Source organism: Centruroides sculpturatus, unplaced genomic scaffold (genome assembly GCF_000671375.1).
Source record: "Centruroides sculpturatus isolate CEXI.00-Female unplaced genomic scaffold, Cexi_2.0 scaffold860, whole genome shotgun sequence".
Classification (NCBI taxonomy): Eukaryota; Metazoa; Arthropoda; class Arachnida; order Scorpiones; family Buthidae; genus Centruroides; species Centruroides sculpturatus.
Window position 1 is genome coordinate 176,652 of NW_019385355.1, and position 16,880 is coordinate 193,531.

At 33.1% G+C, this 16,880-nt stretch overlaps 1 protein-coding gene across 1 annotated transcript in view; it reads right to left on the reverse strand.

Annotated features, from left to right (window-relative positions):
• Positions 1-16,880, reverse strand: part of LOC111638029 (putative adenosylhomocysteinase 3) — a 69,189-nt gene extending 52,309 nt beyond the window's left edge. The window contains exons 1-2 of the mRNA XM_023383653.1: positions 16,584-16,880; positions 12,129-12,216 (exon numbers count right to left, since the gene is read on the reverse strand). Coding sequence (XP_023239421.1) covers positions 12,129-12,216; positions 16,584-16,688 — 193 coding nt within the window. The 5' untranslated portion in view covers positions 16,689-16,880. The remainder of the gene's footprint in view (positions 1-12,128; positions 12,217-16,583) is intronic.

A 16,880-nucleotide genomic window follows, 5' to 3' on the forward strand; every position in this document is an offset into this window, starting at 1 on the left:
TATCGTAGAAAAACCATAACGCTAAAAAATCGATAACAATCTACACGAAATTGTAATAAGAAAAGCGTTAATAATTTGAATAACAGAAAAAAAAATTAACGAATGAAAATTTCGTGTTGTAAGAATAGGATTTTCTGAAAAGTTTTCGTGTAGGAACGACTACGCAAGGTCGATTTTAATTTGACCGCTCAATATCACCGCATCTGTAATGCGAGAGGGAGCGCGCACTGATATACCTGGGTGATTCTTATGGCTCTTGACTTATATCTATCCGGGACGTTGGTCTTTCCTAAGCGTTTAATCTTTATTTGCTTCCTTCTTTCTTAATCCTTTCGGAAGTGTCCGTCTGTAAGCTTAAGTTAATAGCACTTCCCCGCAGGACACGAGTGGAATATAGGAAAAGCCTCGGGTTTTTTTTCCTCCCCGCTATCCCGTCTTACGTTTCCAAGTGGCATCGGGTTTTTAATTTTGATATAATTAATTACGATTTACCTTGAGGTTCGTAAACGAACCCTTTTCCGCCGCATTCCCATTCATTTTCCTCTGTTTATCCGACATTGCGATTTATGCTCACCTCCGAAGCGTGCACATTCATACAGTTCGTCCCACACTCTGGCAGCACTGCGGTTCTGCCATACGGTCGCCGCTAGAGGCGCCCCGCTATATTGTGAACCCGTACATCCCCTGGTGGGCAATTTGCCAAACTAGCTTTTCGATAATTTCCACGGGAACAAACGAACGGAAGGTCCTAGGTGAGTTGAAATTGTATCTTTCAATGTACATTTAAGCTACTTCTAAACGGCCGAGCTAAACCGCCGGGCTATTTTTAAAATTTCCTCTCGAATCCCCGTTGATTCGAATGAGATGTGACGGTTTTCGAATCAATTCCGATGGATAAACCGGCAGGAAAAAAAAAAAGAAAAATACATTTAGAAAGTATCGTATACGCTCTCAAGCTCCCTGTACCCATCACAACAAATTAAGTTTAGCTTTAACTGTTTTCCACACTTCGATAAAGTGCCCGTTGCCCAGATTTCAATTATTTTTTTCTTCTATTTATTTTCCGAAAGATAAAAAAAAAACATCTCACAGCATCCACTTCATCATCCTATACAAAACTGTTACCTAATGGTTAATAGGAAATCGCGTTGTGCCAGGATTAATTTCCTACTTAAGATTAATTGTTCAGCTGACAAAAAAGCGATTCCGGCGCGTTACGCTCGGTACGAAGTGTTATTTGTAACGTTACTTAATTATAAATAGATTTTAAAAGGTCAAACTATTATAAACTTAATTTGTCTCGCATATTATTAGACGTAATGTAAGAGTTACGCTAATTCCTTCAACATAAATAACTCGAAAATCACTCAAACAATAAAAGTATCGACTGCCCTAAATTCGATAACTTTAAAAGTAGAGAAAATCGCGGCGCGAGTAACGCGATCTTTTCGCGTAACTCGCTAGGCGAATTGTAGTTCCCTCCCCTATTCGAAATTGGCATCTTTCATCGCAGACGCGAATGACAGTATAACAATCGCCTAATTATTTGAATGAGCGATTACGACGAGCTGAACGATCACTCGACGTTAACAAAGCGAATTCCCATTTATCCAATGTAAAAATGAGCGTAACGTGCGAGGCAGAATTTGGGTCACTCTGTAAATCGATTATCCTTTCTCGATATGTAACACGTCTGCGATGAATTAATGTAGCTACTATGGCAAATTTTCCGCCGAATACATTAAAATTAACGGAGTGCTGCTAAATATAATCATCGTCAATTATTAAAACGCGCGCGAGAAACGTCGCTCTCGCTTCTTAATACCCCTGTAACTTTTAAGCTCATTACTGATTTTTACTAGTTCACATTTCACCTCGAATATTCTTGAATTTCTCCTTTCTCCTAAGTGAAACATCAACTTTTATGGGTCAATCGATATCATTCAACGTGCATGCGGAATTCTTATTTTTATTTTCTTAAAGCGAAATTTCTTCCATTCATCTCACGAGATTCTATTTATAAACTAACTAAAAGTACGTTTAATGCACCCCCAAAAAAAAAAGCAGATAAAGCGAATTAGATCGAACCGGGTGCCGGTTTACAAATAAATTTAATTCGATTTACCGTAAAATTCGCTAAGGAATTTGATTTCGGTGGTTGAATCGAACTTTAAACTTTCTTCAGTTATGTTACCGACGTTTTAAAACCGCAAACAACGGGCAGATCAATGGATTCAATCGCTCGATAAATCCCGATACATAGGAGGAAAAAAACCCCAAAAAAAAGTCAAGGTTAGCTTTGCGAGAAAGCAAAAGAATTTGTAAGAATTTTGCAACCGCAACAACCGATAAGCCACCTCTTAAACCGTGTTTCAGCACACTTAATTAACACGAACGAGTACCCAAGAATTAATTAATTCGCGCTGGTTTTTCATTATACAAGTCAATACGTGACATTCAGAAAAGTTAAAAAGTAATTCTAGTCACATCTCGAGCCGTCACGGGTGACATATTATCTCATTCTTTATTCGCTAAATCTTAGAAACACTTTACGAAATTATTTTCGAAATTTCTGTAAAAATTTCATTTAGATAATAATATATATATAAAAACAATGGCTACAGGAGAGGTAAAATACTGAAAATATCGATCGAGTTTTAAATATAATCCCAAGAGGACACAGTGACGTAACAGAATAGTTCATTATATAATAAAATGTGTGCGATTCTTCTCTCCAAATGTAATAAATGGGCTATCGTAATTACGTATGAAGTGCATCATTTTGTATTGTTTTGTATCCATCTTGAAAATTTAACCTTCAACTCGAAACCGAAACGTCTAACTGCAATACAATAGATTACACGGAAATGATGATAAGTCGGGTGTCTATATATTTCTTTTCTTCTATTGTTTCTATTTTTGCCGTTTCTTTTGTTCCAAATGCTCTGAAACGATCAAAACATTGACGTTTACCGCCTTACTCACGAGAATAGATAAGGATCGCAGAAACAAACAGTACTTCTCAAGTACAATCAATGCTAATTTTCTGGCACGCAATTTACTCCGTAAAATTATTTCAAATTAAATTAGTAATTATTGTTATTATAATCTATATATATATATATATTTATATAATTTAATTATCTACATCGTTTACCAGCATTAACATCGGTAAAATATTAACTAATTGTTAAAAATTTATAAAGAGGAGAGCGTAGAATGAATTATAAAGCGATTATTTAATAATTTAAACAGAATTTGAGATGTTTTTTAATATTAAACCATGCTTATCTCTTTATTTTCTAAAAATCTTGCGGATAGACATACGACCGTACGAAAGGAAAAAAAAACAAAAAGAAAAAATAAAATGTATACAATGAATCGCTGAAAATCTGAACAAGAATTGCTGATTTTAATATTTTTTTTAAAAAAGAAAGTAAATCTAGATTAAGTAGAAAACTCGAGTACAACAAATAAACCTTTAGAAAAGCTTTTCTATAAGTATCAGAACATTGCCTGCGGCAGTTATATTTAATATTTACTTACGGATTATATGGACAGAACTGCTTTAATAAATCGTAGATTTTCGAAAAGTTCGAAGAGTTTACAAATCTTCAGTATGTTCGGTTTTCTTAATCGATATAGAACGAGCCAAGCATCAATACTTTTCTCTATCTATTCGCTCTTTTATAATTGAAAATTGAGTTTTATTTATGCGCTCTCGTCTTTTATACGCTGTGATTAACCTCGGATTTAGGACGTAGTTTTCACACGAACTTAAATTTGAGGTGTTTCTTATATTAGGGAGATTCTTTGCCACTCTTCGAAAGTCTGTTTGTTAATTTGTTGCTTATACTCTTCGAAAATGCACTATTCTTTAATCTAATCTAATCTTTAATAAGTACTTTTAAATTATATTTATTTCTAAATAAAACCCAATATTTTCCTAAAAGATATCTTTTTAACGCGGAAAAAAACCTTAAATTTTTCTTTATCATCGAAAATTTTACAATATTTTTTTTTTTTTTTTTCATTTTTAAGACGATAGCCCATTAAGGCCCTCACTAATAGTCCAAACTTCGTGGACCATAATGGGCTTTCCTATCTTTTATGTTAAACTTAATTGAACTTTATTCTAAGTCAGTGATTCGCGAAGTTATTCGATCCGAGTACCACCTGTGCCCAATCCACTCCGATCCTGTAAATATCACCTTAGAAGTATGCCATAATATTTTGTCTCTGCGTTACGTTAGATATATGCGATGCGTAAAAATATTCTTTCTTCTGATAAAATAGAAAAGATATTGTATTTTGGTAAATGAAGTATCTGTGGACCACCTGGAGCCACAGACACGTCAGTCCTCCAAATACTAAACTTGGAGAACCATTTTTCAATTAATCCTTCTATATTAGGTTTATTTCTAATCATCGTCTAATTTCTCCTAAACGCCCCTTTTAACAGTTTTATCTTAAATTCTTGTTATTCTCTATCATACTACAATGTGTCCTTAATTATACTTCATTTTAAATATTTTCCTCTACGTTAAATAAATTCATTTCTATATTATCAACCTATATTTCCCACGACAATCCTTTTATAGTGTCTTAAATTCTTAATACAGTAAAACCTGTTCAAGACGGAACCTTAATAAAACGGAAAAACTTGCCTTAAACAGGAAGAATTCTTCGAAACGAAACGATTTTCTGCGTTAAAAAAACGTTCAAAACGAAAAAATATTCGGTACCGTGCGAATCCGGTTTACACAGGTTTTACTGTATACTGTGTAGCGGGTTTCCGTTTTGATCAGGTTCTCTTTTAATATAGAAAATCGATCCGTTCCGAATATTTTTTTCCCGTTTAGGGCGGTTTCCTTTTCACTCAGGTTCCATTTTGGTCAGTTTTTACTGTACGTATCCTCGGTGAAATTCCATTATTTGAAGTGACGACTGAAACGATTTCTTACACAATATCTTCCAATTTCTTAAAGTTTCAATTCCAAGAGTATTTATCGATAACTTTTTTTTATTAATATATACAAGTATATATATATATATTTCCTCCTGTTCTCTTATACTAAAAAGAAAGAAAAAAAAGTTATTTTTGATGTCTTTCGCTTCTCTTCACCTTTATCGGTTTCTAGTTATAAACCATCCTCTAGAGATTTATTCCCATTGTCAGCAAGAAGATAGGCGTCAGTACCATTTTCGTCCTTGTCATTTCCACAGGACTCACGTCCATTATATCGACGTCAAGCAGCCGAATAACCGAATTAGGAGTAGCCAACCGTTAAAAAATAAAAAAAAAAAACTTGTCGTGTAAGGTATTTTCTTACTTTTTTTTTTAAGAAAACTGTATCTTGTAATACGTATCGAAGGCTAGAATTTTCGTATTAAGTATGTTTAAGGCTTCGATTATGCACGAAATCTTCAGCAAATGGCATTAAAAATCTAATGCTTTTTCTATAGAAAAAATTTTTTTTCAAAAATTCTCGAAAACGGAAGTAGATAGAACAAAACAGCTTTTTGGCTTAGAATCCTAATTAATTATTCTATTAACCTGCGGTTCAGAATTTCGAAAACCCAATTCGTTAATATTTTCTACCACTTCAAAAATTCGTAGAAAATTAACGAATTGGATTTTAGAAATTCCGAACCGTGGATTAATAGAAGAATTAAACAGGATTCTAATGCAAAAAAACTGTTAGGTTCTATGTACTTTCGTTTCCGAGAATTTCTGGAAAAACGCTTTTCCCGTAGAAAAAACATTAAAATTTAACTCCATCTGCTTGAGATCGCGTGCGTAACCGAGGAGGTTACAGTCAACCTTAAGTTTTGATTAATCGTGTGACTCGTATTCGATTAATCGGTGATGATCGATAGAAATTCATTTGGAACTGTGCCCCTTTACCTTAACTGGTATTGTTAACGTGACAGAAAAACAAAGAGATTCTATTAAATTTTCTTTAAGAAGTATCGACGAGGCATTTAATCGGATTAAATGTTACTTATCCGTTTAACGGATTGAATTAAATAACAAATGATAAGATACTAAGCAATAACTTTCTATATATATAGTGAAGGAATTTAGATGTTTAGCTTTCTGTCTCTAATGGTTCTTCAAGGCGCCGAAGAACAGACAGCTTGCTATATCTAGAGCAATCTGTTCTTTAATAATGCCTTTCTTCTCGGATGGGAGGATAAAGGAGAAGGGGGAAAGTTGTCGCACATTTGTGATGAAAGGAGCGAGAGATGTTCTAGCAAAATAATTAAAGATGCGATTATTGGAATTTATAGTTGCTTATATCGATTGTATTGTCGAGATAATAAATTTCCACACAGGCTAGCGAAACTTTACACTCATTTTGCTTGCAGTAAAACGATTTTAACTTCTATTATATGAAGAATTTTATACGGTCGAACTTTCAGTTAGCGCTAAATTATCTCAAAACGATCGTTATTTTATAGTACCGAGATCTATATAATTCGAAAGTCATTCAATTTGATAATTCACAGATACTGGAGTTCCCTGTTCAAAATTTATGGTTAAGATCCGTTTACAAGACTGACGTTTTAAGAGAGCGTGGCGTTATATCGAGGTCTTTATAAGTAACTGAGTAGAATATAAAAGAAGATTGAGAAGTACTTTCAATAATTTAAGCAGGAAAACAGCGTAATGATACTAACGCTGACAGTGTAGATGTAGAAGACATTTCTAAATCTCCCCTTCTCGAAATTTCTAAAACTATTGAACTCATACACACATTCTTTTTAAAAATCGAAAAATTTACAACACCTACGCTCTTGGTTTCTCGACTGGGTCGATCAAAGATTTTTCTCTACTTTAAACCACAGTCTCAAGGCAAATTGTTTAATTGCAACGTTCCAAATCCAAAACACTCCTCAGGCAATAATGATGTATATCGACTGTGGAAAGAATTCTATTTTCAGTACCGTATGAAAGAATTCTATTTTCACGAGAAACTTACATGAGAAAGAAGACTTCCCTCGCGAGAGCAGTCTTTTTCATTATGTTCTTCTTCACTTTATTTATTTATAGGTTATGAGAGCGATGAGAGGTTTCGTAACAAAGTAGAATAGAGTCAATTCCAGATTTAAATTTTCGAGGAAAAAGAAAAAAAAATCGATTAAGGAAACTAATCTTGTTAATTGGAATTGAATTCATTAGAAACGAAAGAAACCAATGAGGTTGTCTGGAATTTACTAATTATTAATTATTATAAAAAGACAAAAGGTTTCTTTTGGAGAGTATGAATGCGTTTTTTAAGAAATTGTAAATGCTGATAACGAGTAAACGTTTCATCAAAACTGCCTCACTCGAGATATGGCACATGACCCCCTCCAACTCCCCTACTTCCTTTACAATTTAACAGCATCAATGGACGGAATATTGAAATAAACCTGCCAAGTTTCGAAATTTTTGGTTTATCAAGTCTCGAGTTGTTATGCAAAATAGGCAATCAAACAAATAATTTTGTAAGAGTTTTTTTAGGGGGGTTCCTCATCAAAACATCAAGAAATTCAAAAATACCGGAGGGGGGGGTCAACATTTTGACTGATTATCATACCTTTCCTACGTTATATTTTATAACAGCAGGAAAGTAAAAACGACATAAATACCCACTGGCGAGTATCCGTAATGCAATAAAAATGGCCCAAATGTCTAGATGTTAACTTTCTGAATTGAAATTGATACGAATATATTACTGTATTAAATATATTAATCTTCAAAGTAGGTAAACTCTGACAGAATAAAGAAATTAAACTAAATAAAACAAGCGCGACTTTCTCATATCAAATGAAAACTTCAACGGAGAATGTAAACTAACGAGTTATTGGAGTTAACCGTCAAGTATAAAATTAGGACTGACACGCCGACATGCTAACAATTGTAATGTAAATACAATCAACCAGTTCGATAAATATATTACTTCAGCGTTGATTAAACGTCGAGAAAATTAAAAGTCTTTAGAAATTATCATATTTTAAGTTGTGAGAATTAATTTCTGGTGAGTTTATACTAGAATGAAATTAAATCTAATCGCCATTTTCCTTTAAAACAAAAGCAAAATGTCGAACAATTCATTAAAAAAAAATTATTATAATAGATGCAATATTCAGAAGAATAGAATAAATAGAATGCTGATGTAGTTGTAGCAGGTGCAGTTCTATTTTTTCGATCATACAATATTCAAAACTTTCTTCTTATAATTTATAGGCCCTTTATGAAATTGCATATACACACATTCCATTTTTACTGTTTTTTTTTTTCCATTAAGAACATTGAATGCAGCTACAAATAAAATCGTTTCCAATCTATTTTTATCGATAAGACATTAATTTTTAACGCATTTATATATCAAAACATTACGCAGATGAGCAACACACGGCACATAGAAACAAGGCTGTAATTGCTCATTCATGTTTAAGTGCATAAGAGTTTGTCTGCAATAAGATATGTAAATTTTACATCAAAATGCTTTTAAACTACGTAAAAAATTCGATGAGATCTTCGTAACGCCAACTTCGTTAGATAGCGATAATGGGAGAGATATTCAGAGCTTAAATTTCCCGTCTGACGAGTTTAAAATGTCACCCTTTTTAAGGTCCAGTTAGTCTGTCTAACCCATTTTGTAATTCGTACTTCGGAGATTTAATCAGTTTGGAAATTTGAACTGGTTTAATTTTGTTAGCAGATATGTTGCATTAGTGTGACATTTGTAATAGTTTGCGACAAGTTCGGTACATTTCACGCAGTTTAATGGTGCACAAATATTGTTTGTTCCTCTTTGGCTTGAATTCCAATCGATAATCTCGACCGTTACAATCGTTTAGATCTTCGAAATTTTCGGCAATGACTATGAATATTCATGATTTACTACAAGTCTTCAAAGCTGATTATAATCTCTCCTGCTACGCAAGCGATCTCCAGCAGATGGAGTTGAAAATTCAATGCTTTTTCTACGGGGAAAGTCCTTTTCCAAAAATTCTCGGAAACGGAAGTAGATAGAACCAAACGGTTTTTTTATTTAGAATCCTGTTTAATATTTCTATTAACGTACGGTTCAGAATTTTCAAAATCAAATTCGTTAATTTTATACGAATTTTTGAAGTCGTAGAATATTTGTAGAAAATTAACGAATTTGGTTTTCGAAATTCTAAACCGTAGGTTAATAGAAGAATTAATTGGAATTCTAATGCAAAAAGCTGTTTGGCTCTATCTACTTCCGTTTTCGAGAAATTTTGGAAAAAGTATTTTCCATAGAAAAAGCATTAAATTTTTAACGCTATCTGCCGCGTGCATAACCGAAGAGGTTACAACCAGCCTTAATGTAAAAATTACTTCAGTTCTATTAAAACCTGTCTCTATATAACTATCTTTCACCAAAATCTCGACACACCTATTAGCAAGAAATGAGGATCGATGGAACAAACTCTGATTCCTTTGAAAAAAATATTTTCACCTTACGATTTAGTAACACACACTAATAAAAATGTTTCCCCGTGACAAGATTGCATCAGATACTTCTGGATTTACGACCAGTGGCAGTGACACGGACAGAAATGCTTGTAAATCTACAAGAGGCAGTAGAGCAAATGGAACAAGACGTGAAACAAGAACAGGAACACTACCGCAAATATGGTTATGTTATTTGATGAATATTTTACTGTCTGATGAGAGATCGTCGTTATTGTTTAAGATGGATCTCTCCTGATCGTAAATCGATACGTAACGAGTCGAAACACTCGTACATCAGTACTTATTGTCCAATACACGGAGGAACTTTCAAATACTCAAAATCAGTATTATTCATTGCCCCTTACACGATTGAATGTATACAAGTCAAACTTCTGAATAGTTGGAATACAAAGAGAAGTTTTGTATGAATTTCAAAAAGAAACGTTCCTGGAAAAAATGGCTGCCGTTTACAGGCGGTCTTATTCGAGGTTCGATTATAATACTACATTAACTCGGCATGTATTTAATTTATGTGCAAAATAACAAAAGAAAACAGTTGTTGGAAATGAAAACATACCGTTATGTTTACATCAAACTCATTTAAGGTTTGATTAATCAAGAGAGTTGTATTTGATTAGCCGTTCGATCAATAAACACGACTGAAACATCTATCCATTTACTGCTCTCACTACTTGACCTTAAAACAATCATTGTTAAAGGCCGAAACAATTGCATATGATTTGATATTCCTAAGATTTTTTTCTTCTTCTGAACAGGAACCTTTAATTTAGAGACGTAATAGTTGATGTACAGTACATATGTTTTTTTTATCCATATGTATGAATATTTTTTATTACCTTTCATCCTTTATAGATTAGGTGCCAGCGCGAAAACTGATGGGTTGGTAAAATTATGGATGTAGTAGGCCTATATCATCTTTCGTACCCATCCGATAAACGAATTTTTTAATGTCAGCAGCAGCGATAACGATTGACAATGGTAATAGATCAGCTTGAAATTCGTAGCCGAGCGAGAATAGATCATCTTTCAATTCAGAAAGTGCGGATATGAGGTTTGATACGAGGATGTTTCGGTTTGAATCGAACGCATAAGACTTAGGCAGTGTTCAGATAAGTTCTTTTACGTTACGTTACGTCTGGCTAATCAAAGAAGGTGTTACTTAACCTTAATCCTTCACGAATAGCGCTTTATTCCACACAACGTTTAAATATATATAACTTATATTAACAATAAGAATTTTACACCTGCAACATCTAATGAATAATACATCAAAATTTGCACATTTAAATATTTGTTCTGAATGTTACGTTATCATTTCAACACCGTTCGATACCTAAAACAATAATAAACTGCGAGTGTCTTTGGCATATCGGAAACAGATCGATCCTGACTCCTACTTCTATGAACTACCCCCATTCACAGACGAATCAACTACTCCTCCCCTATTGTTAAATTCGTGAAAATTCATCTATTAAAAACTAATAAAAATCCGTAGAATTTTCTAAATTAATTTACTGATTTCCTTTCGTATTTTACTTTTATTTTTCAGAATTTCCGCTGATAAGGGAAAAACAACCCAAGAAGCCATCGATATTGCTAAATAATTCGATAGTGTGGCATAACAAAATCACTGTTGAATCTTAACGAGGTGTAGCGATCTTTCATACTCAGTCCAGTGGTGGTTTTAGGTGCGGGCAACCTAGATTTTTTGTCTAGGGCCTCCCTCTTTTACAGGCCTCAAAGTACAGATCGATATTGGCTCTTGGAATCCAGTGTACGATCTGTATGTACTGTACTTAGTGTATGTACGATATTTTATACTGTACAAGGTATCAAATATCGTACGATACGATAACGTATAAACTTATATAAAAGGGACTAAGAAATACCAGCAAATTAAAACAGTTACTGCTTAGACTCTTAACACTTCTCCATTTTATAATTGCATATATTCAAAAACAAAAATATAGCGGATACAATTTTCATGATGCAAGACAGTTCGAGTGGATTTTTTAAAATAAAAAAACAAACGCAAAGGCGCCCGAATACTACAGCTGATTCGCTTCTGTAAACATAAATATCCGAGAAAAGTCACACAAGAGCCGGTTGACGCCATCTATCGAGTAACGTACGAATCACGGCAATTTACAGAAAATCGACAATCTGTTAGTTCGCTATTTAGCCTCCAGGTGGCAGCATCTAACACACTTTAAGACACGTGATGTCACATAATTAGGTTATTATTAAAATTTGTTTTTTTTTATACACAGCATTTTAATTCAAATTTTTATGAGGAAACACGATTAACACGCCTCATTAAAATTATATTTTAGGAACTATTTACTTCTTTTACTAGAAAAAAAAAAAAAATCAAGAATATTTTACATCGATTTACCGAAATTTAAATTCGTTCGAGTTACTTGTCACGTCGGTATTGATTATAACACCACCGAACACCCGCCACGTGACCGGGTTTAAATCCAACGTGGAGACGAAAGTTTGGCACGAGAAATAAAACATTTATAAACATCGCAGCATAAAAATACCATTTTTTTTTATATATTACTAAAAATAAATATACTTTATTAAATTTTTAAAAAAATTCAGAGCCATTCGTCTCTACACTTACCAGAGCTATAACTGTCAGTTGAAGATGCGGATAGCGATCTACTTCTGTAACGACTCCTCGACTTCATACTGCCAACCAGCTTGTTATCCTAGAAATAAATAAACGACTTTAGCCTGTATATATGTATCGATCATTTAAATACCTTTTATAGGATACTTTCAACACGAATAATGACAAGAGATTTTTCGTATGATTTACAAATGTTGACGTATCCATCTATAGAAACGAGGACGTCACACACGATGAAAAATTAGATGAAACGCTTCTTCATCTCCTCCAAGTTGCGAAATACTTGGAAAAAAAACTCGATATAATCCTACGAAATCGGAATAATTTACACATTGCTATTTTCGTGATTGCCGGCTTTACGTAAACGATTCTGAATCACTGCAGTAAATGATACGTTAAAATGGTAATACGTGTGAATTAAAACAATGAATTCTATTATTACTACTATACAGCACTTAATCTGTCGCTTCGATCACGTTTTTAAAATTAAGCAGACCTAAATACACGAAAATAAAGAAAGAAAACAAAAACAATATAAAAATTGTGTGACCACTTCCAAACTTAAAAATGACTCAGAAAAACTAAACAGATTGAGAAGTGTTTTTTTTTCCCCTGACACATATGTACAATGTGCGTGAAGTGGATAGGATTACTGCTCTGTGTAATAGCATCGAAACACACATAACAGCTAATTTACACGATAAAAATTAACTCTGCACTTTAGATAAGAACCCTGACTTAACAATTAGGAGCATAAAAAGATATCTACCATCGTAAAAAAAATTCTTTAGTCTCTCCTCTCAGAGGCAGTAGGTTGGATTTAAATACTGGAATCTTCCAAACTATTTAATTTTTTTTTCGGTACCCCAATCGGTATCTAAGTTCAATTTGATATCTTAAGTTTACACTAGGGAAATATCTCTGTGGCTCTGCACAGTAAATTCTGCGTTATCGCTTCTATAATATACATTTATTTTCACATTGGAAAAAAAAACAGGAGAGACCGCTGATAAAACTTTTATCTTCAGCTTCATCGTTTGCGTAATAGAAAAAGGCACGTAAGGAACCGATGGACTCTGGAGATAAAAATTCAATTTGGAAAAAATAACGTCGACTTTTATTAGAGAGGACGTTTCGGATTGCGCCAACCTTGAAACAACAATCGTGCAACACGACGTAACGAAATCCACTCCTTTGATATGGTATACGTTCATTTTATTTGCCGTAAATTAGTTTCCTTAGTGTAATTTATGTTAAAAAGATAATTCTAAGATGATTTAATGTTCGTTTTACAGATTGCAATCGAAAGCAAAACGCTGCAATTTTAAGAGAGATGCCGAAGATATTACAGTATACTTACACCGTTGCATCCGATGTAGTAGCCATGACTGACGAAGAGATCGTGTAAAGCACGAATTTGATCGTACTGCTGATCGGCTAGTACCCTTTTAACACCAATCATATCGGAGAAGAACCTTACGTTCGAACTCCCGAGACAAATATAAGTACTTGTCGCAACCGATTCCTACGTTCTCCATCGCTTCTCACCTGGAACATCAGCAACAGTCGTGCGCTCCTCCCACCCCCTCTTTGACGATGTCCAGTAACCATGGAAACGTTCGAAAGTGTTACTGCTTCCGAGATGACGTTCCTAACTTGAAAAAACCTATTATTATTTTGACGAAGAAACCTTGAAAAGAGAGCAATTTTCCTAGAATGTTTCTCTTAAGAGACCATCGTTAAGTTTAATAATGCCCCGTCCCTACTTAACGGCCATACCAATGCCAAAATGTTAAGGTAGGTGTGTTGATGTTTTAAAAAGGTTTTCCTGCCTGATATTTTTTCAATTCTAGATAACTAATTCTTCCATTTTTGCTTCCTAAACTCAAGAAAGGAAGGGATAAAAACGCAAAAACTGGTGCCTTTTTCTGCTTTTATTCCAGTTTTAAAGTCAGAAAAACGGGGAGGGAAAGAAATAATCGAATCAAGAAAACCTAATTTAGAATTAAAACTAGAATTTAGATTAAATTCTCCCGTTACTAACGATAAAAATCTGAACTTTGGCCATACAGAGCACGTGGGATAGAATTTCATTTTTAAGTAATAATAATAATAGTTAAAAATGAAAAAAATCTTTAAAGCCGAAAGTATTTAAAAATCGTTTAAGATATTTAAAAATTTGGTTTAATTTTAATTAAATATTTAAAATAATAATTATTATTACGAGATCGAATTTCAATAGCCGCCATCTATTGGAGAAAATCCAAACCCATGAGTGACGTCACACCACTCGTATTTCAAAAATGATTTTCATTTTACTTTTTCGATTGAGATCACGTTAAAATGTCATACAAGAAATACGCTCAGAAACTGGACTAGAAATAATCTTCTAAAAATATTTTCTATAAACGTCTACTTTATAAATACATATAAAAATAAAATCATGGTATTTTACAACGCAGTTGACTGACGGAGAGATAAAACTACTTACTGTGTTAATAGTCATCGGTTACACTGTTTAAACAATAGATGGAGACACTTAAAATACAGTACTGTACAGTCCTTTGTCTTACGCACAGATTTGATTTTTAGTGATTTGTGATCAGTCATTATATATGTATATATATATACACACGGGTATTATTATAATTAGAAAAACGTAAAAGTCTAAAAGGTTTTCCCTGACCTCCTACGCAAGATGTAATATCATCTGTTGACAGTCTTATTCCATTGCTATAATATCATACAGTGGATTGCTTAAATGGACAATGAGTCATTAAAAGAGTAATAGAGATTAGTTCGTGGGAATAAATAGCCAACTTTAATTCTAACTAGAACGTGATAGTACCGCTGATGTACCGTCATCATCACAACTATAAAAATCGATTTTTATTGGGACACAGATAGATGTGTACAGGTTATTAGCTGGAAAAATTGATGTATTTTTCTGATTTTTTTCTTCTTCCTTTTTTAATCTATGAATTGGATATTTTTAAATATATATACATTATACAGATTTTTTTTTACTGTTATCAATAATTTTATACACCATCTGTGAGTTTCTCTAAAATATTTTCTAATAAATGATTTAAAATTTTGTATACTTGTTAATGAAATAGAATTTCTGATATAATATATAATTACCTTGACCAATTGAATCTCTAAGGTAGAAAATTGAATATTTTATTGGTATTATACAACTATTTGTATGTTGCTTAATCATTTTTATAATAAAATGGATATACATTAAACATAGTATATGGTTCTTGTTTTAAAAAACAGCTGTGTAATTGTTCGGCTAGCAACTACAAGTGTTTTCCCGAAACAACACTTTTATTCGAAAACATATTAGCACTAGATGAGACTAACTTAATGTTAGTCTCATCGAGCGCTAATATAGTTAAATACTATCTTAATACATCTCGACCAACTTTAAAATTTGAAAAATTATCCTTTATAATAATGAAAATACCTACTAATTAAAAGAACAACTGTCAGGATCTTAATAATTAGGACAACTGTGTAAATAAAAATATTCTAGAATCTATACAACTTTCCTATTATTATTATTAAACTTACTAACAATATTTGTCAATAACAAGTAACATATTTTTCTGTATTGATAAGTACAAAGATTGTTTCCATTACATAATCAATGTTATGTTTTCTGAAGTTAAATATTAGCACACTAAAAAACACCAGCTTAATTTCCAGTTAAATATGTTCAAAATATTGAATTAAATATTTATTTTTCCATTGCAAACAAACTCTCTAAACCTAAAACATACCTGAAAGATATTTTAAATTATTACAATATAAAGTAATATGTATACAACAAAACTGATTCTTTTTTCCCATTAAAAAGTTTTAAGAAATTCTGTAATAAAGACTCTTCTTTAATACATATGGCTGTAGGAAATTTCTGACACTCCAGAAAAAGAAAATTACTCAAATCTAATACTTTTAGCCATTAATCAATCAAAAATCTAAGGATAAAACTTAATTATTTAAGCATAAATTACCTTAACTTTTAGATGATTTACAGATATTTCAGCATTGGAATAACCTCGTCCCGTTTATGAAGGATAGGAAGAAGGTCATAGCCTTTTTTTCTGACGATTTTTATTATTGTTATTATTGGTTGCAAATAGAAATTTTGACACGTTTAGAAATATAAATATTTGGATGATGATGACGACGACGATGATGATGATGAAAAGTATGCTTAACTGTACATTGAGAAACGACTCAGTGATTGCATGGTATCGATTAAACCTACCTGAAATACGAAAATAAGACGAGAACAACGTGTTGAGAGAAAGACTGGATATAAGGAAAATGGGGTCGGACATTATCAGAACGGCACCGTCTCGTTAACAATGTATAGAATTACAACGCGACCGAATACGCTTAAACTAATTAAACAAACGTAAATCAAATTCTTACTCTTGATCTACTTGCGACTTCTGATAACTGCCTGTCGCGACTGTACGAACAGCTGGCATGTTCCGATACTTGAACGTGCTCATGTTCCTCGTTGCAATCCGCCATCTTTAACCAGGCCAATCACGTGGGTTGAATAAACCAATGGTTGCCAGCTTATCACATGGCGGATGAAACGAATGTTTCTTTGCCCCAATGATGAAGAAAAGTTGTGTTTTGAATTTGTAATTTCCAGTAATTACGTTTAGACGTACACTCCTCTACCGTTTATTAACCCTATTTCTCGTGACGGAACGCCAT